At 29.5% G+C, this 20,132-nt stretch overlaps 1 protein-coding gene across 5 annotated transcripts in view; it reads right to left on the bottom strand.

The window, feature by feature from the left end:
* The window catches only part of LOC129800871 (potassium voltage-gated channel subfamily H member 7), a 147,739-nt gene that overhangs the window by 93,288 nt on the left and 34,319 nt on the right, over positions 1 to 20,132 (bottom strand). For all 5 annotated transcript variants that reach the window (XM_055845586.1, XM_055845582.1, XM_055845584.1 and 2 more), the window contains exon 2: positions 16,337 to 16,444. In XM_055845586.1, the coding sequence (XP_055701561.1) occupies positions 16,337 to 16,407 (71 nt within the window). In that variant the 5' untranslated portion in view covers positions 16,408 to 16,444. The remainder of the gene's footprint in view (positions 1 to 16,336; positions 16,445 to 20,132) is intronic.

The raw sequence follows: 20,132 nt of genomic DNA, 5'->3' as shown, positions 1-20,132 counted from the left end.
ATTGGCAGAAACTACGAAAAGTTTATGGTGTTTTTAGCAAAGAGAGTTTTTATTGTTACTCATATTAATGTCTTTGTTTACTTCCAAAAATATAAAATTTGGAAAAAAATTAGAATCATATTTAAAATCATTTACTATAAGAACTTAAAGTGATTCTTTGAGTGAGAGTTATAGCACATTAAAATGCCAGGTGGTACTACATGAATAAAAGCAATAGTCATGTACATAGTACTTTTTATTATAAAATAATTAGCCTGAGAATCAATCAATAAATTATTATTATTTTCATTTAGTCACGAAGACGTCATTATAATATTTTTAGGGCTACGTTAACAGAGTGGTGAAAATTTAATAGTTTAACAATAATCACATTGAAAGTAAGTTTACTACAAAAGTGCCTACATCATTGTCACCATTAATTATGAAATGCTTTATAACGAGACTAATATTTAATAGAATTGTGTAAGTCTCTTAGGAAAAATAACAAAAAAAAATTACATTATTTGTTGACATGAACGTTCGAAGGGAGGGTACTTTCCCCTCATCAGAGTATCATACTAAAGTCTAAAAAACAAACGAACGCTACAGATAAAGCAGTATATATAATCTCTTGATATATATATATATATATATATATATATATATATATATATATATATATGGACTCATATTTTGGTAGAATTTTGGAAATCTGGAATATCGAGTTTTTTGACGCCAAGCTGATTGTTCGTTTGTGTGTCATTACCACGCCTAGAGCCCAAACGTTTAGAGATAGAGACTTGGGACCTTCAGGGGACCCCCCCTAATAGGTCGACCTTAGGACCATTAACATGTTCCTCATTTTCCCCCATCCCTCTCTTTCCCCTCTGAAGCTCTCGGATTGTCGGACGATTTTTTTTCATTTTTGGATATGTTTAAGGTTTCCCAGACGGACATTTCTTCCATTTATGAAAATGTCATTGAATTATTCCTAATAACGGTTTTACCATAACATATTCGGGATTGTTGGAAAGTTCTTGGGAGTTTTGACAAGTCTGAATCGGTTCTGAACCGATTATGAATTCAATTATGCAACTCAACACGATTTATTCATGTAAGTTCATATGAATAGCTCATGTGGAACACGAGGAATACGAGGCAGCCACAAATCTAAGAATTAGCTCCCTCTGGACGATGTTTTAAGTGGTTTTCAAATTTGTTCAAAGCGGTTGTGAACTTAAACTTAAATTTAAAAAGAAATTGTTTAGTAGAAAAACCCAATAGTAGAATTAAACCAATAACGAACCTCGTAACGAACTTAAATAATATAACTAAATGATGCGAAAGTACTTTTGAGGCATACCATCAAGTCACGAGTTCAAGCACTTCGCAAAGCGTCTGGGACGCTTTGTCTCCTTTTTTAAAACTACTTTTATGAAATAATGTATAGATTCCAGCACAATTTTGGGATTTATTCTAAAGAGAACTTTTCTTTTTGGTAGTGCCGTGGACTGATGAAAAAGATTGATGGAAAAATCAAAGTTCGAACAAACAAGCGTGTCATGATTCAATTGAAACAATTCTGCAAATTAATATTAGATTGAGTTCAAGTAGGGTTGTATCATAAATTCACAGCGGAATAAATTTGGGCAGAGCGATGTCTTATTTATTGGAATTAAGCAGTTTTTTCTAGTTCACAAGTCTGTATTGGACGCTAAGCTGTGCCAACAATAAGTTTTTGTGCAAAAAAAAAAATAAAATTATTAAATTTAAATTTAAAAGTCTCATGTCACATAATTCCAATGAAACTGTCAGGACTTTTTTTTCGAAATTTAAAATTATTATATTGGTAGGAATAGAATTCCAAATATCAGTATTTAACCAATGGATTTTATTTGCATTAATTTTGGTAAATTAAATATATTTCCACTATATTCCAATGCATTCATTCAAAATCTATAGCTGTTATTAGGACTATTTTTCTTCTTCCATAACTTTTTCAATCATTTATGTAAGCCCTTATGGGGCTCACCTAAATAAAATCAAGTCTTATAGAGGCAAATTGGAGAACTGAGCCTACCACAAGTAAGTAAATAAATACGTGAATTTGAGTAATAAAATATATAACAGAGAATTTTTCAGAACTCCATAAATCACAAAAATTTTCAAATTAAAGAAAAATCTTCAACGCAATTGGGATTCTAAAATGCTCGAAAATCCTCAATAATTTTACAGTATTTTTAAATTTTTAGACGCCTTATTAATTGGTCCTTCTAACTTCTAGTATATACCTTTCCTGCATTAAATATGGAGTTCTTTGTGACTCACAATTTCCTTTTCAATACCTACTATACTTGAGATTTTATACTTGGGGAACTATTTAAATTATGATCTGATGGATATCACTAATTTTGGTCACTGTACCTGAGTTATCACTAAGTTAAATCACTCTGTAAAGTCAATTTTTGAAGAAAACTTCTTAAGTCTATAGCATTTTCTTGTATAAATGAACTTAAATAAAGAAACTGCAAAGAACCATAGAATATAGTTGAAATTCACAGTCACTTCACTTAAGCAAGTATTGTAGGACGTTCATTCTCGTCTGCAAGTTCAGTGAGAGAACTACTTCGCAAAGTTTTCATTTTTCAAGTTGGCAAATAGAGATCCACAAACGAAAAATTTGTGGTGGAAATTTAATTAATTTTTTCTTCATAAGATTCTAAAAGGACTTGCAAAAAAAATCTTAATAGACAAAAAAATTTGTGTGACATGTAATTAGAATAAAAGAAAAATAAATAAAAATTCTAATTGTGGAAGGACAGTGACCAAGCATGAAAATTCTGTTAATTAAATTTTATTCAACACGGAAAAGGTAGAAGGAGTTTATGGATGAAAAACTTACGTGTTTCTAGTCCACGACAAAAATTTTCTCACGATTTTGTTTTTCTTTTAGAATTGCAGAGGAGTCTTGTATATGTGAAAAGTTCTGTACATTGGTCAACTTTATCTTAAATTGTATTGAGAATTTATATTTGTGATTTCTTGCACAATATAGATTAATAATTGTATTATTGAGAAATTGCAACAAAAACTAACATTTAAACTTTGATTCTATCAAGGGGGTATTTTGAAGGTCTCTCTAGCACATTTCTTAGAAATGGATAAACACTAATAGTTTATACTATTTTTTTCACAAATCATCACGTTTATTGCTTTTCTGTTTGAACAATTGTTTATGGAACCGAAAATAAAATTAATCCATTTAGAGGGAATATTTTCCACAAAACTTTAACCCACTTTATCACTTTTTGTTACACAGATATAACAGACAACACTTTAGTAGAGGGAGGAAGGATGAAAGTGAGATAGAGTTAAAGAGCAAGGGACAAACACTGAACTTCAGGGCTGAACTTTGGTGTTAAGAACGCGTGGAACTTTTTTGCTGTTGTATATATTATAAAGCCGTCAAAAGTACTATATGATATTCTTTTGGCTAACGTGAAAATTTTGAAAGCAATTATTTATGGAAAACAAGTTGAACATTCACTGGACAACACATGAAAGTGAACTGAAGTGACAAACAGAATTTTGCAAAAGTGCGGAGGCCTTGTCACACAAAATAATATCAAACGGGCACAAACCGGGAGTGATGCTCAAACACGAGATACACTTGTACGCTATATTTTGCAAACTAAACTGACGACACACAGCACCAGGCCACCCCACCCAAATAACTATATAGCATTGGCAGCCCAAAGCTGCTCCACACGGTGCTTTTGGAGTCTCACAACTGTTGTATGATTATTTGTATGGCCGGGAATGTACCAAAGTATTTCATCTAAAAACCTCTCTCTTTCACAATTTCTCTCTCTCTCTCTCTGGTCGCGCATATGATTTTCCCAACGTCTTTCCACAATTCTCTTTCCACAAAATTTCTCTCGCTATAGAGCAAAAAATGCCTTTTTCCCCTTTCAACATTGTACGTACAATATAACTTTACTTTTTCTCATGATCTTTTCTCTCTCGGCAACCCATCCACTTGCAGTGACTGAGCGAATTTAATTGTCAATTAAATTCATAATGAATATCATCTTCCGTCATGCCTGATTAAATCTATGACTAAATGCAATAGGAAGAGACAGAAAGAGAGCTTTTGCTCAAGAGATTTACTGGACTAAAAGCTCTTCATGTACAAGCTCCAATTGAGAGCTCAGAAAGTACTACACCGCACTTCAAGCAAATGTTTTCCATTCATACTGATCCAGAAGAAAAAAAAACTACAAATTCTTCGAGTCACAGATCTTGGAAATCAGCCAAATTGTACAGTAAGAAAATGTGTATAGAAAAGATTGTGTAGTTTGTACATTTAAAAACTAACAAGTAATTTGTTTGCAAATTTACAATCACAGTACTTATGTCCAACGTAAAATAACTTTTGTTTTGTAAACATGTTTTTGACATTTGAGTGAGAGTGAATGAAAGCGAGATCTAGTCATCTCGCTCTCTCTCTCATATGAAATTTTGAAAACATGTTTACAAACAAAATTTATTGTGCGTTGGGCATTATAAATATGTAAATAATTATAATAGTATTCTCTACAAATATATAGTAATTTCACGACTTCTAACCGCAATGCTTGTAATATTACACAATCTTTTTCCATACATAATTTTTTACTGTGTGAACAAAATTTTTTATTTTGAAATAAGAAAATACATAAACATTTATACTTTTACAAAAAGAAAAATAAAATGATTAAGTTTTATAACCTACAATGAATTCTAAGAACCAACTAGATTTAAAAATTCATTACATTTTATGATAAAATAGACCGATGCTTCAACTATCCTGAGTAGCAAAAACTAGTCCTCATAGTCCCCTCCCCCGTGGCGTAAAGTTCAATAAGTTTGGCGTGTCAACAACTTAGTTGTATCTGTATGACTGAATTAGTCTTGTGTAAGTATTACTACTTACTGGAATCATCAAGATAAAATATAATACCAGACTTTCTAAGGTCATCATTCCATCTAATTAATGATCACAGTGACGATACTTCATTCACAATAAACTTACATTCATTTTGATTGTTTATAATCTTGTAAAATTTTAGTCAATTTTTTAACGTAAAATCGTTAAAACGACGGATTTATGACGTACCTATTATATAGCTTCTAATAATTTTTTACCACATGGCTACCATTCAAAAACGCTATAAAATGTCTCAGGTTTTAAGGAATTTGACTAAGAAATATACGGGAAATTAAAAGTATTGACATCTTGAGCCCTTTTTTATAAAATATTTTCCAGGAAATATCAAAATTTTAATGAAATTATTCAATTTATATACAATTCCAGAATAGGATCGGTAGAAGATCAAGATTTTCTAATGTTTTCTCTTTAAGGGTAAGTGAGCACTCTCGATAAAATGTAACAAAAATTTCGTAAATTTAATGTTTTATTAACCAAAAATCAATCACACTCGCTAAATAAAAATCCTCTTGATCTTAATCACTCAAGCTGTATGGTGCTAAAAAAAAATACTTAAATAAATAGTTGTATTTCTCAAAATTTTATGATTAACAATGAAAGTGAAGGATAACTTGAAATGCTACTTCTTCGTCGAAAATCGAAATTTATAGTTTTATATAAAAGTTTGGATAAGATTCAAAATAATTTAAAACATTTTCCAAGCCTTATAAAGTTTTCGTTCATTCTCCTCATAAATTTATCTTTCAAACATAAATAAATGGACTTCCCATTGATATCTACATATCTACATTGATATCTAGCTCATTTTGAACAATATTAAATTTCACTTAACTGGAACATCAGTAAAAATCACAAAAGTTAACGGACAAACCCCTGTGATAGTAAATAAGTGTAGCATCAAGTAGTAATGACATAGTAAATTATCCTATTGTCCTCTACTTGAGTGGGAACAGATTCACTCGCAATTTAGTTCCTTTTCTGCGACAATGAACACCAAAACTTACGCCATACTTCCACTATTTACCATTTTATGGCCCATCCCAATGGTGGCTATAAAAGTGAAATTTGACGCTCAGTCTCGCAATATCATGTGTAGTTGGAAGAACTTCATTATAGTCACACTGAACAGTCTTTTATGGATGACAGAAGGAGATGGAAGCCTTTGAGCTCTAACCTAAAGACAAACACCATAGATTCCTAATATAACATCCTCAAAATGACTTTGGCATCCAAAAAAGACTTCACACGCACACTTTTAAGAGTTTCTACCTTACAACTTGTTGGCAAAGAGTGCTGCTGAAGAGTAAACATAGAGTGAATGCACAAGCCCTAACGGGACGATAAAGATGACATATGTAGGTGAAAGAGCTTTTTCACAGCTCAGGAACTTCCCTTCACTGGAGCTTTGGCATAGTTCATTTAACCCGTAAACTAATTACCCTTTCAACCAGACTCTGAGACATTTTATGAGATACCGTCCGTTTGTTGGTCGAGAGTAGAATATCAATTACGACTATGTGTCTTAATAGCGTAAGGCGTCAACCATATAGAGCTTTTGAATAATGGATTCAATAATCATAAAAGTTTCAAGTATTTTAGAAAAATTTTCTACTATAAGTGAAATTAATTGATTTCTAAAGCCCATTTTGAAGTTTTTCTGGCAGATAAAAAATTAAAGAACTGGTAAATTGACCTATTCACATCGAACAGACTGGGCTTTTTTACATGGTCATTGCTTTTTTACTCCTTCATTGCTTTTTTACACGTGGAAAAAATATTCAAAAAATTGCGGAATCAAACCAATTTTTGCATCAATTTGATCTTTTTCCGTTCTCTGAGACAATATTCTGTAAAAAGAAAATGATATTTTAGTAAAATTGGCCGAATTTAAATACCTTGAACAAAAAGCAAATAGCAATTGCCCGGTCAATTGCTTATTCTTGACAATTCCATATCACATAGTCCGTTAACATTCTCTATTTGAATTCATTGTTCGAAATTTCATCGACTACCATCGAAATCAGCTGATCCCAGGAAAAATCAAAACAAAGGAAATTTTACTCATAAAACTTTTGTGAAAACCTTTGAAATACATTTAAAATGAGTCTAGGCTTAGTGAAATTAAAGTTTAGTATAAAATACATGTGAATAATGTGAATTACATTGTTTTGAACAACTGAAAATATTTCCCGCCTTGGACATTTTACGTACACTGGATGGCGCTGTTCTCAGTGAGTTATCTAATCGAAAAAAATGAAGGTGTCATATCACTTCTCCATTGCTTCTTTGAAAATCGATTAAAAGAGCAATGGCCCAGTCTGTTCGATGCTATTATGTCAAGTTAATTTAAATAACGTTTCTTGGTAAACATAGATATTAAATAAAACATTACAAAAAAGATAATCAATGCTAATAAATTTTTACAAAGTATGAAAAAAAAATAAGAAAGCTAATATACCAATTAATTAGGTTTTTAACTTTCAATGTCAAGTTATTTTATAAATCCAAGTTTTTTCCCAAATAGTTTGTCATTGGCTGAGCATCTCCAATAACATTTCAAGATTTTATTAAACTATTTGAATACATACTCATGTTGTAGTGTATTTACAATGAAGCTGTCGTTAAGTGTCAGTAAGAGAAATTAATTAGAGTTATTACAAGATTTAATATACGACTTGGCACAAATAAATAATCTCTCAATAACAAACAAATTCTAGTTTAACATTAAAATTTACGCTAAATTACAAATTATAAATTCCAGCAACGAAACACAATTAAAGCATGAAATGAAAACTAATAAAATAGGTCAGTGTTTAAAATTGCAACATGACTTGTCATTTTAAATCAATGAATTACTTATGTGTTTGATGTGCAATTTTGTCTTATCAATATTTTATTAGCATTTATATAGTTTGCAACACGTATAAAATGTTTAGTAAATATTAAGTATTAATGACTCTCATAAAAACGATATTCTGTAACAATTCTTTTTACCGTTGCAATGTAATACTCGTAGAATGCTTTAATAACGGCAAAAGCTGTTTAAAAGTTTCAAAATTGCTAAAAGTTTTAGTTGCAATTTAGGGAAAAGTGCTTGTATAAAACTCGCAATTTGTTTAGAGACTATATTTAAATATTTAAATATATTTCATTAAAAACTAAATCCGTAATAGTGTTGGAGAAAAGCCAAATAAAATATTGTCAAAATCTTAATATTTGTTTTTGCATTAGAAAGCATCATGTACTGTTCAGAATTTAATAGAATAAGAGCTATTAAAGAAGAAATCTCCCAAAAGTGCTTCTATTACGTCAAAAATATCCTTCTTATGTTGTTTCATCTGCACAATATGTCTAGGTAATTTAAAAGTGAAACAAAGGTGGTGGAAAATTGGTATTAAAATGAAAATGAAAGTAAACTTGCTTCTTCACATTTATACATATACTCTTCTCTCGTTTACTTTTCTACTCATTAATTCATAAAATGTATTTTTCTATTTGATTTTCTTCTCGAGAAATATTCTGTACAAGTATTCTATCTATACTTTGTCCTTTTTAGTCAAGTAAGTAAAACAGAAATGCTGAAGGAAAAGCAGAACATCGAAAAGATTCACTTTAGGTGTTTTGTAAACATAAGATTTCCTTAATGAGTCATGGACTGAATTCAAATTTTACCATGACCTTTGCTTAATATTCTGAGATATAAAAACAAATTACTAGAATATTTATTAAAGTAAAATTTCATTACTTTAGAGTTGATTTTGTTCAACAATTTATTTAATTTTACTATTTTTTGGCTTCCCCTCTTCCCTAATCCAACTTATCAAAGTCTTAGGTCATGATACCTATTTTAACCAATTCCTAATACATAAAGTGATCTTCTATAAAATTCAAGACGTTTAAAAAAATAAATAAGTAAATTCATATCTTTATAACATTCGACACATTTGCCATCGTATACAAAAAAAAAACTGAACAGAGGTCATCGACATAAAAACTTAACACATTGTTAGCCGTACTCATTTAATCTTAATCGAATAATCAAAATATATTTTTTTCGTAATAGAAATTCGCTTTTAAGTTTTACCCTGGAACTATATTTTCCTATTCAAAAAAGCATCATGTTCGAAATATTTTCAAAAATCAATGTTTTTATAATCATTTATAATAAACAAAAAAAATAAAGAACATAAAAAGTGCTATATCGTAGAGTAGTAATAATGTGTAAACATTGAATTTAACATCCCAAAAGTGTATTCGAACTTGTAATTAATTTAATAATCATATGTAGTGAAGTTAATTGGTGATTATCAAAATTATTATACTTTCCACTGCACTAATCATTAACTGCTTTTGATATTGATTAAGCACTGCGATTAAGCAAATCTAAACTAATTTACTTTCCTTCCAGATGAGAACACACCTTGTGAGAACTTGTGAAAATTTAAAAAATCCTATTAAAATTTTTGGTGAATAGTCTTCTTTTTAGATTTATAAAAGATAAAAATAAAACAAAAATATATTTTTAAAATTTCAAATCAATAGCTTATTATCACCTTCATAACCTTTTTTAGGAGTTCTTTAAAACAAAAATTTACAAATACTGTTGTAATTATTTTTAGTTTCATTCTTCTATTGGCATAGCAAGTTATTTACAGTGGAACAAATTAAAGAAGCCGTTATACCAGATATGGTCTCTTTTCTAGGGATTAAAAATTTACAAACATAGCCTTATATGAAAATTAAAATGTTAATTGACCTTAACTTTTGAAAGAGACTTTGCATTAATTTTTTTTACGGTGGTGCTAATTCAGAAAGTTCAATGTAACATCCTTGAAAAATGATTCAAGCTATAGTAGATTGATATACCCTTATGTTCTCCTGATAACCTAAATGAGATCTAATGAGCAGCATCTTACATCTTATCAATCAACTTTTTTCATTACCTTTACAAAAAAGTTTCATTTTAAATCTATTTAGTTCAATGATGTAAAATTTTAACTCACCCTTAATTGAGTAATGTTTTGTTAAAGGAAGTCCTTCCCAGTGTCTAAAGAAATTTTGCAAAGCAATGTGAAAGAAAAATGCTAACCATCTTTACTGAGAAAATTTTGTCAGAACAAAAGACATAGATAACTTACGGGAAATATTTTCATGCATTTATCTTCCATATATTTCTTCATAAATATTATCACTAAGCATTATCCTGATTTTTTTCCCAAATAACTTGTACAAATAAACTAAAAGAGGAGGCACTTGAACGGAAAGAAGAAAGATCAATAAAAGAACATTCAACGTGATAGAAGAGGCGTGAAAGATCTCGAGCACAATCTAATCTCATGTTATCTATGAGGAATAAAATAGGCACCACTTGAGCATACGTACAAATTTACTCAAGTGCTTCTGAATTGAATAATATCCTCTACTAGATTGTTATATAAGGTAAGGGGCTGTATGTCGGCCACTTAAGGATGGGTTTTATGAAAAACTTATGTAAAAGGACATTTAATTTGCCTGTTTTGATCAAATTTTCACCCTAAGTTGTAGTATAGATCTTTGTCCATCTGATTGTACACTTTATTTGGAGATAAAATAATTTTAGATTATTAAAAAATTAAAATGTTTTAAAAATGTAGAGTGTTCCTCAATTCGGCCACTTCAATATAAGCGTTTCTCTACTCGGCCACCTGGGGTTCCTCTAGTCGGCCACCCATTTTTCAAATTTTAAAAGCCCGTAACGTTTTTACGGACTAGAAAAGGATATTGAGAAAGAAAGAAAGAAAACCTTTGAAGAATAGTAATTTTAAGAAAACAAAAAATTGTAAGGGAAAAATTCTTTTTATTCTTTTATTTAGCCGGCCGAATTGAGGAACATGGCTTTAAAATTTCACACCTTCACATTTAAGACAGAAAATTAATATTTTTATCAATAATGAAAATAAATTTATTGCACAGTGAGTTAGTTAAAGTTCTCAACTTGCGGTTTGACTCAAAATTTGACTGCTAAAGTAATCTGTACAGGTAATAAATCGAATAACTCTTAGTGAAAAAATGTCGTGAATATTATAAAGAACATCAAAATATGCTGAAAAATGACCAATATTGCTTAAGGTAAATTTGAATCCTCTGACTTTTAATAATTTTTTTAATGTTTTGTGTCTAATTTCATTTGTATTCTCGGTCATTTGTGTTATTTATACAATTATTGACCTTATGATGTTATAAAACTCCTGGAATATTATTGCAAAATTATATAATATGAATAAATAATTCCACCGGCCGACTTGAAGAACACATAGTGGCCGACTTGTTAAACGGCCGACTAGAGAGTACCTTACCTTATGTCTAGAGGAGAGGTTAAAGTATAAGAATTATTCACTGTGAGAATTTTATTTTTGGAAATAGCAGCAAAGGATGGAGAGATATGTATTTGTTGTTGAGAAGAATTAACGAAAAAAAAAGATTGGCAAAAAGGATTAGAAATAGCTACTTTTGTCATCCAAAAGGCATTTGATTAATATCTCTACCTTTTCCGGGCTCTTCTTTATGTCTTTATGGAGAAGTTTAATTCAATTTGGTGCTGCGTCGCATCCAATAATTAAAATTGGTTTTCAATAAATTAATTTACTTGCACATAGAGGAATATTAAGTTAAAGAAATCAAAGAAATATTAACAATTCAAAAGGATATTCTACAGAATTTAAAGTATTTACATTGAGCTTTCTTGTATAAATTTTATCTTCTTCTTTGCGATAAGAACTCTACTAAAGTGAGAGAAATTGAATTTTGACTTGTACTCAGTTTATTTAGTATACTCGTTTTCGAAACTGCCATCCCTCCTTTTAGAAATAAAAATCATCAATTGAGCTTAATTCTGGCTTATTTTTATGAAACTTTTAGCGCATACAGTCCTCTCTGAAAAGCTTAAAAATAAACAAAACAACGTATATATATATATATTTTTCTTTTTAATTAGTCATAATTTTAGGAATAAATTTTTCGCTGAGACAGATTTCTTACAAAAGATAAGTACCCCATTTTCTCTATCTTCTCAAGCTTTTTAATACTTATTTTACAATAAAATCTATAAAACCGTAATAAATATTTTTTTAAATATATTTATTCGAATATATAGCCTTTTAAGTCCATTATTAACCCCCCCCCCCATTCCATTAAAAAAGCTCCTACTTAGCTTTGCCCCGATTAATTTTACCTACCTCCAACGGAATAAGATCCTAAAATACACCCTAATTTGGACATAATATTACAATATTTAAAAAAAATCTAAGTTTAGAAGAATCACCTTTTTTGCTTTGAATATGGATGCAAAGTATAACGTTTACAAGAAAATAATTTAAAATTTTCTGATATCCCAATTAGTGATTCCTCCGATTCCTCAAATAATCAATTCCTTTCTCGATTTTTATTTTTCATCAAATATATTTGTTTTTAATCTAAAATTCTTATGTTTAATGCCAATTAAATTAAATTTTCATTAATTTTGTAATTTATTTTTTTGTTATTAGGGTATATATTTCCATAACTTCATAGCTTTTCAAAATTTTATAAAAAATCTTATAGATTTTTCATTTTAACCGAGACATACTTTTTGCGTAATTTATAAACAGATTGATGCAAACCTTTATCTCAGGAATGATCTATTAGTCAAAAATTGCCATTAGTGCATAAGAAACACACTCGCTGAACTGGGCAATTTCAATTTTTTGGGAGTTATTCCCTTGAAACATTTCTCATAAATGCAATAGAGGAAAAGTGTTCCTAAATTGTTCAATTATATAATTTGAATACTATATGTACTGTCAGATAAATTGGACTAATAATATAATTTGTAGTCAAGAGAGGACTAAACAAATTCCACACATCCGTAGGGGAAATTTTCAGGGATAATGTAAGTATTACGAAAACAAAATTTGCAACAATAATTATAATAGTCTAATCAGAACAAGTAATTTTCACTTTGTATGCAAATATACATGTAATAATTTTTATTATAGCAGAGGGGTGGACAATTGTCGAGGTTTCATGATGATATGCCATTTTGGTTTGAAACAATGAACAAAACAGATAATTTCCAGAATGGCCAAATTAATACTAACTAGTCCAGCAAAAAAGTCAATTTAAACGCTGCAACAAATTAAAATTGTGTCAAGTTTTCAAACTAAATAATAACAAATACTCTCTGTCTCCGAAAAAAATAACATGATGTAGAAAGAATATTCTATGTTGCATTATATTTAGCAGCACAAAAAGGGCATTGCAAAGTGAGGGATCATTTCTTCACGTTATCCAGATCTAAATTGAAGGAGAAATTGAGGCTAATTGTACTGCTATTGGATTTAGAAGGAAATCATTAAAGCACTACAAAGCACACCATCACGTAAGCCTTCTTCATACATATTTGTCCATTGTAATATTCAAAGAATTACCACCAAGAATTTATGGGATATATTTTGCCACATAATATTTAAGATATTATGATACAGAAGAACATCGATTAACCTGCTTCAAGAGCTTTACGTGCAACAAAGTTAAGTTTTGATAGTTCAAGATCAATTTTCGGTCGTTTCTGAGATAGTATGAAAATTATAATTTTCTTCATTTTCAAACATTTCATTTTTTTTGTGGAAGTTGTCTCATATTTTTTTTTAAAGTCAAGAGACATTTGGGATCATCCCAACATTCGATTCTCGAGTAGGGCTTGTTTCTATAACTTTTACAATGTTGCCCTGTTAAATTTATTTAATTTCAAGTTTCTACAATAGAGGAAAATTAGAAGAAAAAAATTGTATTTGCTTATATTGTTTTTGAAATAGCGTATTTATTATAAAATTATCTCTATTTTAAAACATATAATCAGCATTCATCGAAATGTTTTACTTTAATTGATATAAGTTTGAACTTGACTTTCTAACAGCGTCAAATCGAGGTTCTTCTGTTGTTCTTAAAGAGAGTGAAAATCACTTGCGAATTCAATGTCGGAAATGATATTAAATTATATAATTCCTTGAATAGGCATTCCCGATTCAGCAACAATGAAAAAAAAACTATAATACTCTATGCTCTCAAGCTTCAAACAGAATGTGTTATTAAACTTCAACTATGATTTGATCTATATTGGTGTGAAGGGTGAAGAAACGTGTCTTCAAGAAATAAAAGTTATATCAACTGAGCCACGTTAATGACATTGACATTATTTAATATCATCTCATTGAGTTTAAAATGGGTGTATTATATTGTTGGAATTGCTGCTGAATGGAAAATAAACATGGAACAGAGAGATTGTGATTCTATTGAAATTACCATGGACTGATTTTCCAAACGAAGAGAACCTGTATTTTATTTAAATTAATCTCTACCATTGACGCTTCGAGCAATAAGAGTGAGGAGATGGCTTAAGAGTGGGAATTGGAAGATTAATATTTCTCTTCTCGTGCGCTATTCAAGGAACTAACCATATCAATCATGTATGTTTACTTAGTAACATCTTTAACATTATATTAAGCACAGTATGTCCAGAATATTTGTTTCGTGGTAAATTTTCATTGCATTAATTAGTTTTAAAGAAAAAATATATAGAGTAAATACATATATTTTAAATTCTTTAAGTTTTACATAATGTATTTTTATTTTATACTAAAGATTTATAAGATTCAAATATTTAAGCTTTTGTTCAAAATTTCTAATCTTTTAGCAAATTTTGTGTACGTGAAACTTAAATACTTTAACGGATTTTTTTTCTTATAGACCTTACCTCGTTCTTTACTTAAATGCAATTCTCAAATGTTAAATTATTTCTAAGAATTTTTTTTATTTAACATTCTGAACTGTAGAAGATATAAAAAGGCAAAAATTCACCACGAGGCTTAGATTAACCGAATATTATATGACATCTACATACTATGAAAATTTTCTTTCAATATTTGGGATATTGGAAAAATTTCAAGAGTTTTTCCTTTGCAAGCGTAAACAATTGAACAATTCGCTTAAATATTCCTAATATCAACGAAGACATCTTCGAAAGAATGTATATGTTAAATCACTAACGTGTCAATTCTGTAGTCTTAAGTGCTTGACAAACATTGTTGTTCAAAAAAAACTTTTACATGTTTATTCGTATAATCAAGTTGAAAGGTAAAGGTATTAGTAATCTTAGATAAATTTAGGTAAATTAATAAGATAATAACTTTTCACGAAGTCAAATTTTTATTGCTCATTTTTACTAAGTAACCACTTTTAATTTTATTGAAAATATTTATTTTAATTGCAGTGTATCTTGTATGAATTACAGACTTTAAGGAATCTTTTTTTTTATTCAACATTACTCTAATTGACATATAGATAAAAAATCAGAAACTTACATCATATCCTAGACATACTGTGTACATTAGAAACTAAAGCTATATATATATAATATCACTGCTTTCCAACTTTTACGTTATTTAATGACTTTAATGAGCTAAATTACTAATGATAAATATTAGTGGTAATTAAGTATTCTCATAAAAGATTACTGCTTAAACATTAAGTACACATATTAGCATAACATCTATAGAATATCTGATAGCATTAGGCTCTAGTGATTAAATGTAGTGAATAAACAACTGGAGGAGATATCACAACAGAATCCCTCAATCTGCAAATCGCACAAATGTTTGCACACTAATTTCCAAAATTATCTATATATACCCATCCACCTCCCAATGCCATTTTCCACTATAGTCAGGAATTTCAGTAAACAAAATTTCATTGTTTGTCGGAACAATAAACTTTCAATTTGACAAAATTTGTTGGTAATATCAATAAATTTCAATTTCGTCACTTTCTAAAAGAGATAGAATCCCAATTAATTAGCAGGATTGCTGATCAATCTGCTCAACTAAAACCATAATCTCACTTTATGATTTATATATATTTTTCATAAACCCCTGTGGAGAGATGCTATGTATTTCAAAAAATGTATTTGATTCGAAATGCGAATAACATGTTCATAAAAAATTTAAAGAAAAACTGGGAGTAATTTACAAAAAAAAATTAATTGGGTTTAAATAAAAAATGTTCACAGTCAACAAATGTATTATATGGTAGAATTTCATCAAGTATACTGTAAATTTTAATTTAAAATTAAAATGATGGCAGTTCTGCTAACAATATAATTAATATTTCATGTTAAATTAGCAAGAAATTATGAACTTAAGTTAAATAACATTAAATATATCATTATCATTATCACAAATTACACATAACACATTAAAAGTTTGGCCAAAAGGCATTTCCTGACAAAACTAATTTTATTACTATAATTTAATTATCTTTCTTTAATGGGAATTTTAGAATGAGATATCAACTTACGTATTGTCTAAGTGAATTGTTCCATAAGCCCCTGGTCCGCTAACTCTTCTTTGAATATATTTGAAAGGCATAATTTAGTCAATTTCCTTCCCTGCGAATTTGCATTACCTGAAATGAGAAACCACAAAAAATAATTAGCCACAAATGAGGTGGTCGGGTGCAATTTGCGTGATTTTTCATATCCCAAGACTCCGTGAGAAGAGGAAGTGTCTAGAAAGGAAAAACTGCAGGAAACAGCAAAGTTCATTCATGAGTATACTTCTCCCAAGCTCTTTGGGTGAATTCTTCTTATTTGTGCAATTGGTCTGGTTTAGTTCTGTGTTGACACAGTTTTTCAATTTTTGCACTTCCGAAAAAGTTTTTCACGAATTTTCAGCACTTTTAAAAATTTTACCTTCCTCTTCTTTGCCTCGGATTTTCCTTGGCGAAGAAGAATTACAGACCGAGCACTGCATTTCATAGGGTGTGTCAGAAAAAGAATTTACAAATTTTAGAGAATTGTCTTAAGCTGTGGAAACTTGAGAGAAACTTTTAGAGTTGCATAAGTAAAGTCTACTTCTAGAAACCCATATTCATCTACAGGAACTCTTGCAGAGTTTAGCATTGATTTTCCGTTTTACTTGGTACCAACTCCTATACAGTATATAATAAATTTTTGTTCTAAAATTCTGATGTATAATTTAAAAAATTTTTCGTCATGATTTAAGGAGGACTTTATAGTTTGGATGTGTAATGTATACATATACACATAGTAACAATTGTACCTGAATAAACTATGCGAATATATAATTTTGAGCCATTTCTCTCCTTAGTGTTTAATGTAAACCAATGCTTTGGTAGGCAGAATTTTTAATCACTTGAAATATAAGCAGAGATTGAAGGATCCTACGATGCAAAAATTGGCCACAACTCTAATGAAATTTCCATAGAGAACGAAAATATTGTTACTATTAAAATCATTTGTGTTATGCCCCACGCACAATAACTTTTTTTAGGAACATGTTTTAATCCTTGAGTTAGACCACTACATATGACTTTATAAATTTATATAAATAGAAACAATTAAAAAATCATTTTTGGTGTTCACTGAGATAAGACAAATAGGATATGAGTAATAAGTTTACGATAAAACATAATCTATCGTTATAAATGTGCATAAAAAATTTAAGAGTCAGTGATCCTTTTAAAGGATCAAATACGATCCAATTTGACCCCTTTATTTTTACCAGTAGTGTAGGACAGATAAGATATTTCACTGGGATGTATTAGATAAAAGTAAAGCAAGAAAACAGCAAAGAAAATCTGTTCTTCATATAACTCTAACAGCTAAAAAAAACTTATTTAAAAGAGATAAAATGTTAAATTGTAATTTTGTAATAACATGCAGATTTACTTAGAGTTTAATAGTCAAAACTTAAAGAACAAGAATATAAAATTAGCTTGACACTCTTTAGCTTCTTTCAAAATGCACCCTGTGAGCTTGTCAGGAGCAAAATCTTAATGGAAAATACTTCTTAATCTAATATTTTCTTTCCCTAAGCTCCACATTAAGAAGATTTTCAAAAAAAAGTAAAATCTTTCTTTTACGTTAGTTTACCTAGGTTCTAGAATGCACTGAATTATAATAACTATGTAAATGTTTAAGAAATATCACATCAAGAAGATTTCCTATATGTAAATCTTAAATAAAAATTTTCCAGTGTGTTGTATATATGAAGTAAAACTGGGCCACTTGCAAAATTGATGTGAAAACTACATTTTCATTCTTCTTCACCATTTGTAGGTAGGTATAAACTTGTCTTGGTTCTCACCTTGAACCAATTTTCCCTTCCTATCTCGGTGATATTGCATCGAATGCCGAGGAAAATACAATGGTGAGAAAGTAAATTGAGAAAAGGGATTTGCCGAAAATTTTATGTTATATTCTCTCACAAATGTTCAAAGATGAGAACTTTTTTTGCCTTCATTTTTCCCTGGCTCTGTTCAAGAAAAGCTCTCGACATTTCCTTCTTCCCAATCACTTTTATTCCAATACAATAACACTTCACTTGCAATATTCCTTACTGAGCAAACAAAATTATGAGAAATGCTTGCTTTATGTTGTGAAGTAAATGAATATTCAGTAAATTGAGGAAGAAATTAGAATTTTTTTTTGGCTGAATACTTCATCTGCAAAAGAATGGAACTCTCAAGTTATTTTTTTTGCCTTTTTCCAAACATTTCATTCTTTTCGCGTCGTAAATACTGTTTGAATTTTTATATTCAATTGAAATATGTTTAGTCATCATCGTCATCATTATTATCAAAAGGATTCCGTGAAAGAAGAGGAGCGGTAGAGTGGTTTAGGGGAAAAATTTCATTTTTTGGGTACTCAGTCAATTGGAAAGGCATAAAAGTTTATTCAAAATTTTCTTCTTCATTCATGTGCTACAAATTATTTTATTTCATTACAAATAAACCACCAAAAACTTAATATCATTTTTCCCTTTCAGGCTGAAAAGATTCATTGAAATTTTTCTCCTTTTATATGTGGAGAAAGATAATCCAGTCAAAAAATGTTACATCCTGTTTCCGATATTATCTATATAGTACAGTAGATAGTGTCGAATTTGCAACTCTCTTCCTCTCTCTGAACTATTATGATAAATAAATAATGATAGTATGTCAATTACACTAATGAGGAGGGTGAATCATTGAATTTTGCATGAAACAAAATACATGAGATATTTGTGGTGAATTTTCTCATGTGAAAATTCGCTAAATTGATGTTATATTCATATTGTGTTCAATTTCACATTCATAAACTGTCTGTTAAAGCATCACAGTACAAAGGACTTTTCAATAAAATGAAGCATTATGTAGGTTTTGTTCTATTGTATTCATTTTTTTCATTATGTTGTAAACGTTGTAAATCAATATAATGAACGACATTTAATGAGATTTCGGAGGAAAGAGAAAGAGTTTAAAGGATTTATTAAAATACACATGTTCCAAGAAATAGAGAACAGTAGACATCTATAATAAACACAACTTGTTTTAAAAATGGCTTAGTATTCTCAACAAAATATTAATTGACATGTAAATCAATACAGCTAACTGTGTTATCACACTTGCACATTAAAATTTTAATATAATTCACATTAATTGTCGCTGGTGAGAGTCCAAATGTGTAATTTGTGTGTTTAAATCATTTTATATTCAAAATTTGATCTATTTGTTGATAAAAAGGTAGACTTGACCCGCAAAATTTGATATAAATTGATTTATAGCATTAATGCGAAAAATTAATGTGATTTTCTCTTTAATTTTTTAATGTGAAAAATATTTATGCCTTAGGTAAATTTAAACTTATTTTTGCAGTCCAAGTTCACTTCTTTATCAATAAATAGAAAAACCCCAAATATTAAGTGACTCAAAGACACAAATAACATATTTGGACGCTGACAAGCGACAATTAATGTGAATCACATTAAAATTTTAATGTGCAAGTGTGATAACGCCGTAATGATTATCCAAAAAGATATCTACAATATAATTCCAAGCTGTTTTAGAATGCAACCGTCCGTCGATGTATTTTTCGTTATCCAGTTGCGTTTAGGGAAATTATTATTATTAATCGTATCGGGATATATTTTTTCACAATGTAATCATGCTGCAACGTCGTATATCCCGTGTTGTAAAAATGTGCTAAGTCGGATAACTCCACTGTAGACCGCCCAAGAGCGCCTTCCCCCCGATGTGGATGCTTCTTCCGTCCCCCGGAATTTTTTGGGCAGAGGCGGTGCATTAGGTTACG

This window comes from Phlebotomus papatasi, chromosome 2 (genome assembly GCF_024763615.1).
Source record: "Phlebotomus papatasi isolate M1 chromosome 2, Ppap_2.1, whole genome shotgun sequence".
In the NCBI taxonomy this organism is placed as follows: Eukaryota; Metazoa; Arthropoda; class Insecta; order Diptera; family Psychodidae; genus Phlebotomus; species Phlebotomus papatasi.
The sequence above is the reverse complement of the archived record's forward strand: the minus strand, read 5'-3'. Positions and strand labels throughout refer to the sequence as shown.